Genomic DNA, 18,139 nt, shown 5'->3' with positions numbered 1-18,139 from the left:
GATGAGGAAAGGAGGAGAGTTTACTGAAAAGTAAAGTGTTTGTCTCTAAGCCAGAGTGAACGTCAGTGTCCAGAGATGAAAAGCACTCAGAGTTAAAAGGAAATGATGAGGAGGGACCGTCTCAAAGCAGTGATGAGGAAGGACTGTCTCCAAAGATGAAAACAACTGCAAGACAAGACAACATGAGTAGGGGCGATGCCACAGCTGTTCTTGCTTTAGGAAGGCTGACCTCACTCCAGCGTGTAGCCAACTTATAACCAGAAGTCCTAGTCTACTTTTGTTGTTGTTTCTTTTGTTTACTGTTTCAAGTTGTTTGGAGCTTGTTCCAAAATCTCTAATTGAAACTAAGTTTTTAGAGTAATGCCCACTAAATCTTAATTTATATTGCCTGGAAAAAGAAGCACAATTTTCTTCTAACAAGTGAAACGCACACAAAAATAGTGTTGGACAAAAATGCTGATCATGTACGATAAGAAAAACCCCACATAGAATCAGATATATTGAGACCACTAAAAACTTTTTAAATACCTCTAGAATATGCACACGAAGGAGTTTTTTTTTATTTATTTTTTTATTTTTTTTATCATATTCACCGAGGAAACAGCTGGGATTCTTTTTTTTTTTAATTTTGTCAGCCAGTCACAACAGCAAATACTGCAACAGGAAGGACATCCATATAGTTATTACTGTTGATGTTTGAAGCAGTAAAATATTACATAGTGTTCAGCTGGCAGAAACTGCAAAATATTTATCTTTGCAAATACATTTTAAGTAAAGATGTATAGTATCACATAAATGATGCTCTTTGACGTATTGTATGAAGGAGCTTGAGAGTTAACCTGGCAGATGTTTTCTTCCACTGCAGATGGAAGTCGCATTGTGCATTCAGGTTAAGTCACAGTCTGTTCATCAAGTCTGGGTTATTTACATGTACACAGAAGAGTGCAGGCTACTTCCAGGATAACCGCCAATATAGATCAGATTTTACATGTATTTTACGTATTTTCCATCAGAAAGTCCTGTCTGAGCCAACAAACACTGAAAACACACATTGTTCTCTTCATTTTGGCTCTCAAATCGGAGTCTCTGATATCACAGAACAGATTTTCAAAAATAGTCTACAGAGTGGCTGAAGCTGAAAACTAGAAATGCTTTTCGGTGTCGACTGGGAAAATAATACAAATGAACATCTATCTAAGTGTTATTTAATGGCAACAAAGCTGTGACTGGGATGACTGAAAATTGTGAGAGACATAACAAACATTTTATAATTTACTGTTTTACATTTCTACGAAAAAAAAAACAGCAGGTTTCTACTGGCTGCCTCGTCACCCTGAAAACCTACTGTGCCTGACCAGGAAATAGTCATTTACAAAACTCCCTGTAAAAGCCCCCAAAATTTTTACTCTGGTTTTTCTAAGATATAAATATGACTTCAAAGTTTTAAGTAGTTATGATTCAGCTTAACCAAAGTAGTCAGGCTGTGTTTGTCCCAGAGTTTCCAGATGCTGGCTGTGAATGTGTTCAGTAAACCAAAATAAAATGACAAAGAAGGCATGTTGGTGTGGATGAGGACCTTTTCAAAATTAACCATGTGTTGTGTGAACACACATCGTGCTCACATGTAAACAGAACTTTCTAAATTAGCCATCCTTGTTTGGCTGTAGTCAGAGTTGCTAGTGCATAGACCAGGAAATGATCCCTCACTGGCTTCACACTGACAGCCAGTTGTGTTCAGTGTGGTGTGTGGCCAAGTTGGAAGGAGCTGGGCATCGGGACCTGTGGTATACAAGTACCCAGCGAACCTCAGCGGCCAGCAGTAAAGAACTAAATGCTCGAGTCTGGTTTAGTCACCATAGTAACCACGTTAACCCAGCTCTCTCTCTCTCTTTATCTCCCACACACATACAGGCACACAAAGCCATCATCCAATCATGCTTCACAGGGGTTCAAGGCTACCAAGACTTCCTAAAGCCCTTTAACATTGCTGGCTCTTCCTCTCACACACAGAGCCGCCAGAAAAAAACACAACCATGGAAGCGAGAGCAGTGAGACAGTGAGACAGTGAGACAGTGAGACAGTATGAAATGAAAAGACAGAAAAGAAGGATGGGGTGGCGGTGTATATGGACATGTGCGCAACAAAAGAGAAAGATGGAAACAGGAGAGGAGGGCCGGACAGAGACATGGGGCTGAAGAAAACAAGAGGACATTAAGAACATAAAAAAGTAGAGCAAGACAAAAAAATTAGAGGTGAAAGTGTGGAAGGACTTAGTGAGTGAATGACACAGCAGTGCATCTTCTGACAAGTGACAGGAGGTGAAGGGAGCAGGTGTTAAATATTAAAGCGACTCAGCAGAGAACCTGAGCAAATGGCCCCTACTGATATGGGACATCCCAGGCGAGGACACACACACACACACACACACACACACACACACACACACACACACACACACACACACACACACACACACACACACACACACACACACACACACACACACACACACACACACACACACACACACACATAAATACACACATGCGCAAATACACAAACACCAAGAGTAGCATCCCACCACAGTGGCAAAGCAGAAAGAACATGAATGTTTAATTCACAACCTTCCATTTTTCAGCATGTTCGTGTTCCTATGCTACACACTGTGACCCACCCATCCCCTATCCCCCACACACCCATACGCAGCAAGTCAAAAGAAGAGACAAACAAGGCTGGTGGAGAATGAGCGAGTGTGTATGGGGTTGAGGTAAAGCCAAACAACATTTCTTATTTCCCAAAGCGACCGCTCTGTAATGGAAGTACAACATTCCAAACTTATCCTGCTCCTCTCCTGGGCTTACACATTCTCCCCATCTATTCCATGCTCCCTAAACATGCCCCCCCCCCCCACACACACACACACACACACACACACACCGACTTCCCGTAGATGATGATGATGCCTCACTGACATGCATTGTGAGGGATGGAGGAGGAGGAGGAGGCAGATACTGGAAGACAAACAGGGTGAGAGGACAGATCTGTTGAGACATTCATCCATTTGTTTTCATTCAGGGGAGAAAGCGGTTCGGTTGGCAGCTGTCAGGTGCTGATGGGAGACTTAATTTCAGCTCAGGAGTTAAAGTGATGGTGTGCAATAACCATGTGGGGTTGATAGTGGATGAGGTTTCTATTGGGAGGGCCAGCCGATAATAGTCGGCAACCGCAGAATGATACCCAGGCATAAAGCTTCTTCTATAAGGAGTACAGTATATTACCTGCCTGCACAAGGGGTCATATTATTGATTTCCACGCTGCTTGTTAGCAGTGTTTCTACTCTAAACCCACACATCTGACAGAACATCCCTGACAGCACAAACCGGCTCACAAAGTCTTTCTGCTTGCCTCTTTCAAAAAGGCTGACCACAGCATCCTCGGTTGGTTCATATATGAATTGTTTTTAACATCCATTACATGGAAAGAATTTAAAGAAGATCACAATGCACATCATATAAGTATTTGGACACTTTATTGGGACAGTTTTTGTACTGCAGCATTTTATTTCAAAGTGAATGAGCCTGAGGAACAAATAAATGTGCAACTGGAATATACATAATGTATGCACACATCCTTAGGATTATGTCGACTTGTGAGGTATTTGAGGCGACGTGAGTCACTAAATATCAACTCTGTTAAATAAGCGTCTAACCTAATTGCAAAGACATCTGAAAAATGTAGAGGTTGAAAAGCATTATCGCTCACTATTTAGAGTTGGCTTGGAGCGGCGACTTCAGCTCCCTAATTTGCCTCGACAACACAAACACTGCGGACCCACAGAAGCCTTTATTGCCGTGTATGGTAGTAAAACAAAAACCACTGGTACTTGTGGTTTTCACATGACAGTTTCAAAATGGGCCCAAAGCAAAAATCCAAGAAAACTAAACCATAAACAACTTCACAACAAAACCCAGTGTTTGAAACCCTTGAAAATGAACACAACTCAAAAGCGACTAAAAAACATCTAGCTTCTGCGAAGAACAACCAAACTGTGACCGAGCTCAGATGTCACACTCGATGTAAACTCAAGCTAATATCGACAAATAAAACCTGTCCTTTCTTAAACCTCTTTGAAGACGAACAGTCGTTGCAGTAAGTTACTGTCTTCTCAATCTTGTTCATCAGTTTACAGAGATGCCCGCAGTGCCTGCTCCTGTTTATGTGATGTGAGCTGATGAAAATGACAACTGGAGAAAGCCTTTCCTTGAAATGTGACACAATCATGACAGTTAAGTTTGCATTTTTGCAGCTTAACATTGCTTTAACACAAAGTATTTCACACTTCCACTGCCCACCTCCATATATACATTATTTTAGAGTACTTGCCTGCCCGCTGAAGTCTTTTTCTGGGTTTTCTTGGCACCTTTTTCATCCTTCTGTTTTTTGCTCACCGTCGAAAACGCTGTCTTGAATACTACTGCAGCCCAGCAAGGATACTCCAGGTACCATGGGACGAGCAGCTCGTTTCTCACTCCTCTAATATAAACTTGATTGGCAGATTAACACAGTGAGTGAGTGTGAGTGTGAGTGTGTGTGTGTGTGTGTGTGTGTGTGTGTGTGTGTGTGTGTGTGTGTGTGTGTGTGTGTGTGTGTGTGTGTGTGTGTGTGTGTGTGGTGACAAAGTGCACACCGCTCCACCAGCTCAGGCTGCAAAAAGCACAATATTGTTTGTGAGCACACAGCAATCAAGCTGAATTGTTAGCAGCCCACTGGGATTTATTTCGATCCTCCAGATTATCACTATGCCACTGACAGCAGGTAGGAAAGCAACAGTCACACAGCCAAGTATTACACCGACACACATTTCCCCAGAGCAAATTATGCTGGTTTCTTTTTTATAAGTACTCACACCATTGATGCTTAAATGTGCTTGATGTGAAATTAATAAGAGCTATTAGAATTGAGAGAAGTACTGAAGCGAGGTCATGGTGATGTTCTCACCATCGCAGTGTGAGTGTCAAGCACAAAACATGTGTCAACCTCACTGAGACCTCCTCACCCCTATAATGATCTGTTTTGTTGGCACTATCTATGCAAAGAGCTTGTGAATACTTTACTTATAAACGTGCACTTTTTTACCTTGTAAAAGGCGACGTGACGATTTGCTGATTTCATTGCTTTTATATTATTATAAATATTTATATCCACGTAGTCAGAAATATGTGTAAGGTCATTTAACAAAACCACAACACAAACCCACATATCTGCCCCCCCCCCCCCAAAAAAAAAAAAAAAAAAAAAAAAAACACCACCACCAGCAGGGCTCCAGTAAAATGAGTCGGGTGGAACAGCGGGGGTTCAGCCGAGGGAAGTAAAGTCCAGCCGCCTGCATCTCTGACTGCCTGCCACATCTTCATCAATCTCTTAATACTGTCATAGCAGGTACGTTATTGCTTTTGTTATGTGCGGCCCACCTGGGCAGTTAATACATTGCAATAACTTCAGATCATATTCCATCCAGGTGACAACTTTACGTCCTTTTAAAATTCAGTATCCATCCAGTACTTTTCCATACAAACAAATCATTTCTGTATCACATTTAACAGAGAGAATGTCTGCCTCCGAGAAACAACCCCTTAAGTCTTTTGTCAGCTTATTGCGGCCCACAGTTAAGTTATACAATTCAGCCATCTATAGTTGTTGTATAAAAAAACACACAAATTACCTTTGACCTTACGTGAACTAACCATGACCTCTTGACACTGCATGACGTGGTGGTAACGAGTCAATGCCACGACAAAGAAACAATGCCAATGAAAAGTCTATTAAGATCCTTTGTCAGAGTCACCACATGAATGTGAGGTGGAGAAGCAGCATGGTTCAGATGACATCTATAAAATGTGACTCTTTCCTTTTTAGGAGGCGGCGGGTCGTGTGAATGGTTCAATACAACAGGGAAGGAGTAAATGGCCGACACTGTATAGATTGGAGGAATAATGGTTAATAGATTGAGAAGAGTTCTTCCCTCACTGACAGCCTGTGAGCTATTTTAAATTGTGTCTGCGTCAGTTTTACAGCGAGGACAAGTTAAGGCGTTCCTTACATGTGTTCTGTGCAATCAATGGATAATTTTGAGTTTAATATTTTTTTATTAAAGAAATAATCCAAAGATATTGAAAACAACCCTTAGTTGTCGTCCTAATCATAACTGCAGAAAAGAACAGGAACTTATTCACACCTGGATGCAGATCGGCACTGCGCCCCTACATATCATCACCACATACTTGAATTCCTTCTGGCAGGTAAATGAGAACAACAACAACAACCACACACCTCAGGATTTCACACAAATTAACAAAAACTGTTCAGTGATTTGCTGACTCACTGAGCTTCAATACCTGCCTGCCAGGGGCTGCTTTTGGCCTTAATTCAAACCAGGCAGGGAGACTTTTATATTTACAGGACAGGCCTGCAGGAGCAGTTACGGGGGGGTTGGTTAGTTACACGCTACACACACTCATTTTCACACCTGGAAGCTGCCAAAAATGACCGTACTCTTGTACTTTTGGCCGCCGAGCTGTTCAATTAGAGCAGTTGGGGGTTAAGTACCCCGTTTAATGGCACATTAACAGCAGCTATTGAAGGCGAGAAAAACCTAATTTATATATTTTCCCTATCATTATATACTCAGTGGGGAGTTCAAGCACTGACCTTCACAATGCAACTGCACTCCTCCAACCTTCAAACCAACCCCCACTGTCTCCCTCACTTCTCTCTGTCTTCTTTCTTGTCTTTTCTCTCACACACACACACACACACACACACACACACACACACACACACACACACACACACACACACACACACACACACACACACACACACACACACACACACACACACACACACACACACACACACACATCAACTAGTACTTCAAAAGGCTGCTGTATTGCGGCAGTTATTGGTTCCTGTGTTTTGGCTGCTGTGCCCTGAGAGAATTAAAAGCTAAAGAACCAGTTGTGTTTTTATCAAAGCTTTTTCAGTCTGTCTGTCTGTCAGCGAGGTCTATAGAGTCAGAACCGGAGAGAGAATTCAGCTAAGAAAGAGACGTACATCCCTAACTTTGCACTGAGTGTCAAACCAAAATATAACAAAAACCCAATCTTAAAGTATATCGTCTCTTTTTTCTTTTGAAAACGAGGAATCCATTTTTCTGGCATCCCACTGAGCACTCGACATAATGCAGCAACATACAGCTCATTTCTTTTCTTTATCTTTTCTATTATTTTGGGTTTTACTTAGCCCAGTTTTAGACCAAGCAGAAAATACATTACTTCATATTTAAACAATGCTTGATCATCTGCTAGAATAGAAATGATATATCAGAAAATACAGTCTGTTCTATGCAAAGAGCTTGTGAATACTTTACTTTTAAACGTGCACTTTTTTTTACCTTGTAAAAGGCGAATTAGCATAACACTGCTTAGGGTGATAGCAGCCATCAATTCAAAGACCGATTGAAATTCTGCTATACTTACAGTGTTGGAAGTGTTTCAACTTTAAACTTAAGCAAAAAAGTAATCTGTCGAAGCCACCCTGATAGCACAAACACACTTCAATAACCTCCCAGTCATTTTCTGATCTACAACATCCATTTTTTAACACAAACAACCTCCAAACATCCACTAGACCACCATTGAAAGGAGCTTAAAGTAACTCGCTTCAGGCTAAATATAACAAATATCAAAAGGAGTGTTTTCTTATTATTTCACATACCTAAAGTATCTCTAAAGTAGGAAAAATAATCATATACAAAATATAGTTTGTGTATCATGTGGAGCTTGTCATTATTCAGGCTGTATGCTGATATTTGCTGCATTTTTCATGTGGAGCGAGCTCCTAAATACCACATGGCTCAGGAGTCTGGCCAAATTGCTAAAGTGCCAGGACATCTGAAAACCATGTAGGATGAAAAGTATTATCCTTCAACGGCTGCAGCAGGCTCAGAGGAGGGATTACAACTCCCCAATTTCCCTTCAAAACAAGCAACACTGTATACAAAGAAGCAGGAGGAGGAATTTTTTTGTGTGTGTGTGTTTGTGCTCAAACACACACTGTGCTCAGTGTCATGTCACTCACCTTGTCAGCCATAATCATAGAGGAGCCTCCGTGGACTCCCAGTACTGGAAGTTGTGTCTGAACAGACAGGAAGTCAAGCATCTGGGCGATGGCCTCCTGATCGGTGCCATCAGCGAACACAATGCCATGGAGACGAGTGCGAGACAGAAGCTCACACACCTTCGGACACAGAGACGCAAACTGTCAAACCAAGGTCTGTGTTTGTGTGACAGCCGGCGTGTGTGTAACGCTGCTTAATATACACCGCATATCTCACCTGTGTAATCACAGACTTTGGGTCTGTCTGGTTGATCCTCAGTGTGACCACGGAGACGTCGAGGGCATCGTCGGGGCGCCGGGGCGGCCGGACATCCTCGTCGGAAATGAAGCGCGTCTGTCCCATGATCACACCCACACTGAGCCCTGGAGGCTTTTGGGATGCCACAGGCACCGTCATCTGGGAGAGTAGGAGCAGCATCCAGCCCACTACACCCATCATACCCTACAGAAACACACACACACACGCCAAAAATGAATGCAAGTCACTGACAGGCAATTCCCATCCTGATCTGATGACACCAAACTCAAATACGAAGGCTACAGCAACTCATTTCTTTACTTCAACAGTTTCTGTCTGCTATCAGGAGGTCACAGGTGCAGTACCGTACACTGTCAGGTAGTTATATGTTCCAAAACATTATATATTATGAACTGCTTTAATCTGATCAAAGTATCGTTTCTGAATAACCAGCTTTCAAGGTGCGTTTAAAGTGACTGCTTCTAGCCTGGACTTTCTAAAACAAAAATATGTGTCGACACAGAAGGCACAAAGGGGGTTGATAACAAATATCATATGCATGATAGATAGGAATAGAGAAGTGTATTAAATTGTAGAAAAAAAGTATGATGGAAATTAATCCAACAGATTAATCCAAATTAAGACCATAAAAATAGGTCATTTTACATTATTTTCTATTTTTATGGATACAATTACCTGCTCATTACTTCTTTGTGTGGTACAAGAAAAACAGGAATTGCTGGATTTATTTTTTGTTTAAAAGAAACCGAGTGATACCCTGAAAAACGAGTTGAAAGTCTACTTCGCTGAGTCGTAGGCCGAGTATATTTCAAACCAACAGCGCGTGAGAGTCTTGTATATTCTGAGCATGTCCTCAAACCGTAAATGCTGTAAAACGACCCGCCGGGCTCCTCAACAATGGGCGTGTACTCATCTTAAAGAAAAACAGCGTGACTTGAATTGAATTATTAGCGTGAGTCTCAAGTGCAAAACTGAAGTTTACATGACAGGCGTGAACAGAGGCTTGAAGTTCAACTGTTCTCTTTCTGTCCCCTCTACTGTTCAGAAATCACTTAATTCAGTTTCAAAGTGGGCAAACCGTCGGGAGACCGGGTTTAAACCTAACTTTCTTTTTCTGCTAAACCGCTCATCGGGCTTCATGAGATGCCCCAAATCTCTCTTCCACTGTCTGCCCTTATTTAAACATAATCTACGCCTGTAGGCCATGTTCACAGCAAAGTGCCTGCTATTAATGGATAAAATAACCCTGAAATAAATGTAATCTGATTTTACCTCATTGGATTCTCATTCATGGGGCTGTGGGGAAGCATTCCAAATCGCTAAAGGCACACAAGTGTCTGCATCAATCAATAACACTTACTGCCATGAAAAATAACATTTCTTTCAACTCTTTAACCTAACCAAGTTCCAGCCACACAGAGGAGTCTCAACTCCTGTTCCCAGGTTCACTCTGTCTTAACTTCTCCTGTAACGGGAGCAGATCTAAGGGAAGCAGATGAGTAGAGGAAATGCAGTGTGAAATGCCTCGGGCTGAATGAGAGCTAATGAATCCATGATGTGAATTCTACGTTGCATCTCAGCCAATTTCTTACACCACCACAGTCCAGCAGAGCTGAAAACACCCCAGGAGGAAACATCGTGTCCACAAAATTAACCTACTGTCTCTACATCTCTTCATCCTGCTCTCTCCTCGATTTCCAAGTTTGCATCCGTAACTGCTGATCATCTCTATCGGTTCATTTTACGTTTATCTTTCTTCTTCTTCTTTCTTTTTTTTTTTTCACTCTCTTTCTTTAATTCTGTCAATCTGTCTTTCCAGCTGGGTTATTTTGTGTATCTGATCCATGTCATCTCACACCCGGTCTAATCAGTCCTGTTAGTGAAGTCAGTACTTTCCCAGCTTGCTCTCTCTGCCCTGGTGCCCACAGACTAGCCTGCAGCTCCAGCAGCACTTAGCATACACCCCTAAATCACGCACCGCTACACTCCTGTCCCAGGGAATTACCGTCATCTCCAACCAATGGGACAATATTACACTACCTTTCCCTGGAGTTAGCATCAGAACTAGCATTACTGGGAGCCAGAGTGTGCTGTGCGACATTTTCCAAAATGGTCAACGTAGCTGGAAAGCTCTGGGTCACCGGGCGTTTCCCGCTTGTCTTGTAGGATTTGCATTCGGGCTGAAAGTCATATCCGCACAGCCTGTGATCAGCTTCCAAAAGAGATGTCATGAGAGGTAACTGTTTCCATTCATGTTAGCATTTATGCTAATACTGCCAAGCCGATGAAAAATGCAAGATCTTAATAATGTAACAATATTCAGTGGAATAATTCTCTAGTATCCTGCCAACAGTAAAAGCCTGTTCAGTCTTTAGAAATGTCTATGAAAGAGAAAGGGGCTTTTCAACAGCTGATTTACTGCAGTGAAAGAGACTGAAAGGAGCTTTTGTTTGCGTCCATTTAAACATATTTCTTTTTTGCCTTTAAGCAGCAAATGAGTCTCGTCCAAAAACAATGTTTGTATTTTTCGAGGCTTAAAGTCCAATCTAGATCGAAGAAAATGATGTAACTGTCAAAGGTAGATAAAACACACCCAGTGCTCGAGCTGCTTCACTGACAATAAATCAGACGACGTCTTTGTGCACACTGTAACACAACCCAGAGTCGTTTTCCACGCATATAAGCACATTTTTTTGGTTCAACAATGTTAGCCTTAACTCTTATTAAATTAAGTTTATGTGGGTGTAATTGCTTAAATCTATCAGTCCACAAATTCATTCCTTCATTCATCGCCAATGAAGCGGCGCTATCGTGTCTCGAGATGACAACACAAATTAGGCTCTTGGTTACAGGGTTGTTTCCCTCAATGTCTTATAGAGATACTCCACTGCCTTTGTTACTTTGTCGGCTCAGACTGTGGTCTGAGGAGGTTCGAAGATGAGTCACTCACTGACTCACTTCATTGACTTCAGTAATGTAAATAAAATGTGACTGAATGTGCAAATATTTTTGGGGTGGAGTTTCACTTGAAGGCTTCAACTGTAGCATCTATTACACAAAACCATCTCTCTGTGAGGTGGTCCGAAAAGTGGCTGAATTTGGGACTACCACTTCAATATGAATTCATCCAGTACTATGGTTCCTAAGGGAGGGTCAGGATTTTGAAATAATCGAATAGTCATTAAAAAATTTTTTTTTAAATATATTACAGTATATACAACTATCATTCCTCCTTATATTCTGTTTTTACCAGCGCCTGGTTGTGATGCAGTACCCCACCAGAAGGTGGCCATAATGCCCCTTAAAGCTGTGTGCCAGCGGCCACTGAACAGTATGACTGGAGGAGGAACGTGTTGCTACCAGGCTCTCCAGCTTTTCCAGATACTCTGTGGTGCAAACAGGAGAAATATGCAAAGATGACTAAAGCAGTCGAAAGTTTCTGTTTGGAACTTCATAAATAAATGAATGAGATGAGATGAGATAAGATGAGATGAGATGAGATGAGATGAGATGAGATGAGATGAGATGAGATGAGATGAGATGAGATGAGATGAGATGAGATGAGATGAGATGAGATGAGATGAGATGAGATGAGGTGCAGTGCAAACTCTGCAGGTGAAGCTAGCAGATCATTAGTTTACCACAGCTATGCAGTCATTAGAGTGAAGCACTGGGCATCCACAGATCAATAATCAATGGCCAGATGAAGTGAGTTCAGTGTTGGATGTGCAGCGCAAACAACGGCCCTCGTCTCAAAGATGAAACTAAAGACAGGCTTCCCTTCAGCTTTGTCCCACGGTGTTAAAAGCTTGATGGCATTTGTTGAGGCAGAGTTTACAGCAGAAGTGAGTCTTTTCTTCTTTTTATGTGTGTGTGTTTATAAGCGTAGGTGTGTGTGTGTGTGTGTGTGTGTGTGTGTGTGTGTGTGTGTGTGTGTGTGTGTGTGTGTGTGTGTGTGTGTGTGTGTGTGTGTGTGTGTGTGTGTGTGTGTGTGTGTGTGTGTGTGTGTGTGTGCACGAGTGTTAGGAGTTGAACATTGGTGAAATAGTTCTGAGCGATTATCGAATATTATTTTAGCTTGAAATGCCCATCGTTAATGGCTTCATGTTAAATTTGATTGTATTTGTTTTCCTGTTTAAGTTCATTTTCTTCACTGCTTATCTGTTATTTTCTCTGTATAAAATAAACTCATGTTCAATGTGATGTAGGAGCACAACACCGAATTACACAATTAGCTTTAAATTTTCTCTTCATGCTGGTCAAACCATAAAAAAAACAACAACAAACAAAATAGGTCATTGAGCTTAAATTCAGCTGCAGTGGTGAGTTTCTGGAGAGGGAAGAAAAGACCTATATCATAAACCAGTAAAACAAGTCTGGTCTAGTGCTGCTCTTCATCATCTTATGGTCACAGTATTGTTTCCTTGACTCAACAGCAATGTTAAAGAGCCACTCGAGACATGTGCTGTTGAACATATTTTCCCCAGAGAGCACGGAGAAGCCATCACTATAAAATCAACAATCGCTCGAGGGCGAGTTTGTTGAGCAGGAGAAAAAGCCAAACTGCACATTAACAATAAACCCACAAACCTTGTGCATTATATGAGATCATGTTTGCTGTAAGCTCTCCATTCTCAGGGTTGAGAAGAGGAGAGCAACTACCACCCTAAAATAATATCCTACCACTCCTGTTCTGCTCTCAGTGGTGCACTAAGAGCATTTTTTTCATTATCAAATGTTTTTTGTTTTTTTCCAATTTGGTTTGTTAATCCCCATAATACCTAGCTCCAAAACTCTGAGCAGCCAGGGCAGATTTGTGTACATATTTGAACTGGCAATCTGCATGAAATTAGCGTCTGATTTGCTAAAGCAGTAGCTAATTATCAGCAACTGGGACTGTCTTTTGGGTGCATCCTGCATGTAAACGAGAGCTCTGAAGATGCAGCTCAGTAGTGAAATGGGGATGCAAAGGGGTAATAAATCAAGAAAGAAGTCAAGCCTGGGAAAATGTAAACTTTCCAAACCATTTGGTGAGGTCTTGATTAAACGCTGAGAAAAGTATTTTAACGTTTATTACGATTAAATAAATCTGAAAGTCTGTAAAGCCAATGCAGTGCGAGTTATTACAAAGATAAAATAAAATTAAAATAAAAAAAACTCAATCCGCAATAACTGAGAAAAAGATGGCACAGAATACATGAACGTCATGTCCAGGTCAGATGATCACAAAACTACAACCCTCGACCTAATCTGAAAACAAATAATGGTGGCAATATTGTTACTGGCCCACTTGTCACTCTAATACTTTTATAATTCACAATTTTACATGTTTCTGTTGTCATGGTGATCGCTGTAGTTAATTTTTGTCTCCCCAAACACAACCTTCTTTTACCTACCATTCAAAATCAGAGAATCGTCCTTGTAAAACTGACCCTTGCATATTGAGTGAGCCATAATAAATGTACCAGAATGTGCAGTCAACCGTATTCATCCAATCTCCCGTTACTTGCACAATCTTTTAAATGCTAAATGCATTTGCATGAAGAAGAAAGGCATACTTCACTGAATGCACGCAAGATATATCTCAGATGACTGGCAAACTGTGCTTCCAGGCCTGTCTGATACATAACATGCACAACAAGAGTTTGTAGTGTTGTTGTCATGATATTTGCTTATACATTTACAACACTGGCAAAGTTAGCAGTGTTTTACCAAGAAACTAGTAACCAGTGTGTTCGGTGCTCATACAAATGCACGATTTGCAACGCTGTACATGTTACAGAAAGATACGTATAAATGGTAAACGTGTTGTTTTTTTGCCTATCGATGAAATGTTTTAAATTATCATTTGAATTTTCCTTCCGCTCACACTGAGGACTTCATGTCTCTTTTTAGAGGACAGCAGTGTATCGTTATGTCTGTTTAGAAAGATTCAGAGTGTACAGAAGTAAAAAGAAGAGGTGGCCACCCACCTTTATTGTTTCTTATTTTTATTTGGCTGCAACCGTACTGTGAGAAGCTAACCATCCTCGTCACATTACCGAGCAGACTCTGTTAAGTTGTGTCTCAGTTGGGTGAAAATAAATAAATAAATAAATAAATAAAACAACTTGCAGATGGTGGTGTGACGTCTTCAGGGGCATATTTCAGGAAAATATTTTAAAAGGTGTAGGATCGTTGGAAAGAACATTTGGTTAGCTTTCTGTGGCGCTTTCATTTTCTATATTTGAAGTGATTGGCATCGATCAGCACGTGTCTTTAACCATTTCAACAAAGTTTAACAACTTGTATTTTAACTATAAAACAATGCACTGTGACCGTTATATTGGTTATAATATTGGCACACACTATAGAGTTTGGACACGGTGTGAGTGGAACCTGTGATGTTCACACACACACCGTGGGAAGACAGGAACACTAATGTGTGACTGATAGGAGCAGAGCTGCACACAATCACCAGCATGTTGGATATGCAACAGCGGTCAGCGCCTGCAGTGAGCATGTCAGGTTCGCTTTGTCGTAGGTCTGCAGCAGCTACACCACCTGATCCGACTGCTGTCTGGCTATTTCAAGGGCAGGTATCACCACACAGCTGTCCCAATATATACGCTTGGTCAATAAAATAAATGGGTGAACTCATTAGTAGCCGAGGAGGCTTTTATCACCCATTTATTTTATTGATCCAATGATCCGACTGGGCAAACTGCACCTACAAGTAGGCCTAAAGGTGGAGGGACGGTTCAAACACAGGACTTTCATCACCCGTCTCGGCTATTAATGTCCTGTGTGAAAGCAAAAGTCAACGTTAGGTGAAGTACTGAGGTAACTTTTTTTGATTTTACGTAATGCACAAAACACCACTCATTTGAACCTCCTCCTCAATCGTTTAATGACAGTCAAACCAGGCGGGTAATCAGGCGATGGCATCTCCCTTCATCACTGTAAGAAGATTATGGTCAACTTTCAGATGTGGAAAACATAAGTTTAAAGGAAATACTGTAAATGGCTCCTTCCACTTTAAAGAAAACTCATTTCTGGGATTTTGTTACCATTTGGAGGATATTTTTTCTGTAAAGTAAATATACCAACATATATATATGATTTGTGATGGACTCGAGGCGATGCTGGAAATGCATGAAGCACAGCTGAATGTACTGAGAGATCACAATATTCACACACACACACACAGACACATATACACACTCTCCTTGCTACATCTACATTTAATGGGTTTGGATAAAGTCTTTGAGTCTAACATCTAGCTGTCATTTAGGATTTCATCAATTTTAACGAAAAATGTTCATTTAAAAAGTCACTCGAAATATTGTAATTGCCGCTGACATTTGCAATACTGACAGTCATTGCCGTGAAAGTGAAATGATCATCATCAGATATAATTACTTCAAGTTAATACACATCAAGTGATTGATGTGTCTTTTTTTTTTTTTACTTCATACAAATATGTGGCACCTTTTCTTTTTCCTTTATGGAAAGTCAGATCAATACATTTACCACACATTACATACTCTACCTATACGTGTATTCACTCAGCACATAGCAGCTATGTATGACCCGACAGACAGCAGCGAGTTGGTTATAGCTTAGCTTGAAGATGACAAACAGGGAGGGAAACAGATGGGCAACATACAGAGAAGATGCTGAAGAAAATAGCTGATGAGGTAAATAGAACAAGGAGCTGTTTGTCAGGCAATGGGACCTAATTGTGTAGATCAATATCAGGCTTAAGAAGGACTCTGGCCTGGACATCAAGACAGGAGGAGAATCCCTAGTTTGCCTGTTAATTACTGGGGTTGCATTCTTCACAATAACCTAGTAATGAGGTGCTGCTCCAGCTTAGCCTGCTTCCACACCTCCGAATCGCAGTCCACATGACAGATTTGTAAAAAGGATGGTTTGCTGCTCAGGGATGGCTCCCACGCCCCTCCCCCCCGTCGCACACAACTGACAATAAGGTTGTCAAAATCTAATTTGAAATCAATAATAGGAGCAAGCAGTATGATTAACGAGGATCTCCTGTCCCTACACACCTTTTCACCTTCTACATTAATGAAAAATGATGACAGAAAAATGGAAACAAGTGTGGAAAAGATCAATGCAGCTTCAAGCTGCTGAAAGTCAACACTAAGAAGTAACAACTCTTAAATTAACATATCGGTTTGTCCACTGAAAATGACATCGTAGGACGTTGCCCCCAGTGTTGGATCATTTAGTTGAAATATGTAATCAATCTCTCATTGTACCTTGCTCACTGAAAAACTAATTATGACAAACCACTTCAAATCATGACATCTTTCGTATTTAAATATGCAATAATAGAAGAATAGATTGTGGTTTAACGAGTGAGCAGCTCTCCATCATAGGTGGGTTTATTGATCCAGTGGGTTTTTTTTTATGCTGCTATTCCAGCACAAAAGAAAGAGCAGAGTCATGTTGGCAAACGTCAGTTTTTACAGCTTCACAGGCTTGAAGTGGGGGACCGAGCATGTCATATTCAATTAAATACACAGTAGTGTGACATGGAAGTGCACCCAGCCAAATTTACCATTATTTTAAGAGTGTATGAGAAGTCTAGGCAGCGCTCACTAATACAATTTGAATATAATTTGTATTTTAGAATCTTAGAATCTTAAACTATGACAAGCAGATGGGTGACAACTTAAACGAAAAACCTGAATTAATGAGTTAGACATAAAGAATGCAGGTACTTCCACACAAGGCACTGTGAATGAATTAATTAACATTCAATCCTGCTCTGTGGCCCGTAGACAAATGCTGAGCAGGTTTCGCTCAGCCTGAAGAGAACTAAATGACTTTAAAGGAAGGTTCATTATTGGGGCACGCATGGCAGGAGCTTCAGTCACAAGACTGCTCAACTGGCTTTATGTGCTTCAATAAGTAACAGTGACATCTGCATTTAAATCTGTAGGAAAAACATCAGTAAATTGGGTCCGAAATTCTGGTCGAAAGCACACATTTGTTGACCGTGAAGCTCAACTATTGATATGTGAAGACAAACATAAAGCAACTGTTCCTCAGGTGACTGATGATGTCAGTGCAGGACGCGATCAGACTGCGCAGGCCACACCGATTACATAGAGGGGGATATTAAAGTGCATAAACCCCTCATTACAAAGATGAATGCACATTTGAGAGTTCAGTGGAGCAAAAACCAGTTCTAGAGATGTGGAAAAATGAAACACGGTCAGATGAGTCATTCTTCACCATATTCTCGACAAGTGGGGGAGTGCATGTGTAAAGATTGCAATATTCAGGTATTTCTGCAATAACAATATTCTTTACTATCTGAGAAAATACCAAAAAATGGTCTCCAAATTGGAAAAAAAAAGTGCTATTGGTTTATATGTCAGCGTAAGCGTAACAGTTTGCCTTTAAATATTGCATACAAATGTATTCAATATCATTGGATATTGGATCCTTTGGAACAAAACCACTTCCACTGAAGTCGCTCTTAACGAACTCCTCCACAGCGGAGCTGCTTTCAGTCGTGAGGGTCGTTGCTGTGTCTATCCTAAGGAAGGTCGGGGAACTCTGAAAGCACAATCAAAAACTATAGATGCACAGTTCCATGCAAAGTGTTGGGTACCAATAGTAAAGATGCTTTCAAAAATTAAGCCATTTACAGTTATCTTTCAATTAACTTCATACAGAGTAGAGTAGGCA

General features: G+C 41.0%; 1 protein-coding gene across 1 annotated transcript in view; it reads right to left on the bottom strand.

The window, feature by feature from the left end:
• The window catches only part of grin2ab (glutamate receptor, ionotropic, N-methyl D-aspartate 2A, b), a 91,037-nt gene that overhangs the window by 57,293 nt on the left and 15,605 nt on the right, over positions 1 to 18,139 (bottom strand). Inside the window, exons 3-4 of the mRNA XM_069689686.1 lie at positions 8,396 to 8,620; positions 8,140 to 8,298 (exon numbers count right to left, since the gene is read on the bottom strand). Of these exons, the coding sequence (XP_069545787.1) occupies positions 8,140 to 8,298; positions 8,396 to 8,620 (384 nt within the window). The remainder of the gene's footprint in view (positions 1 to 8,139; positions 8,299 to 8,395; positions 8,621 to 18,139) is intronic.

Source organism: Brachyistius frenatus, unplaced genomic scaffold (genome assembly GCF_029030835.1).
Source record: "Brachyistius frenatus isolate BFR_SWC_R1_liver_20210118 unplaced genomic scaffold, ASM2903083v1 Contig_7, whole genome shotgun sequence".
Taxonomy (NCBI): domain Eukaryota; kingdom Metazoa; phylum Chordata; class Actinopteri; family Embiotocidae; genus Brachyistius; species Brachyistius frenatus.
The sequence above is the reverse complement of the archived record's forward strand: the minus strand, read 5'-3'. Positions and strand labels throughout refer to the sequence as shown.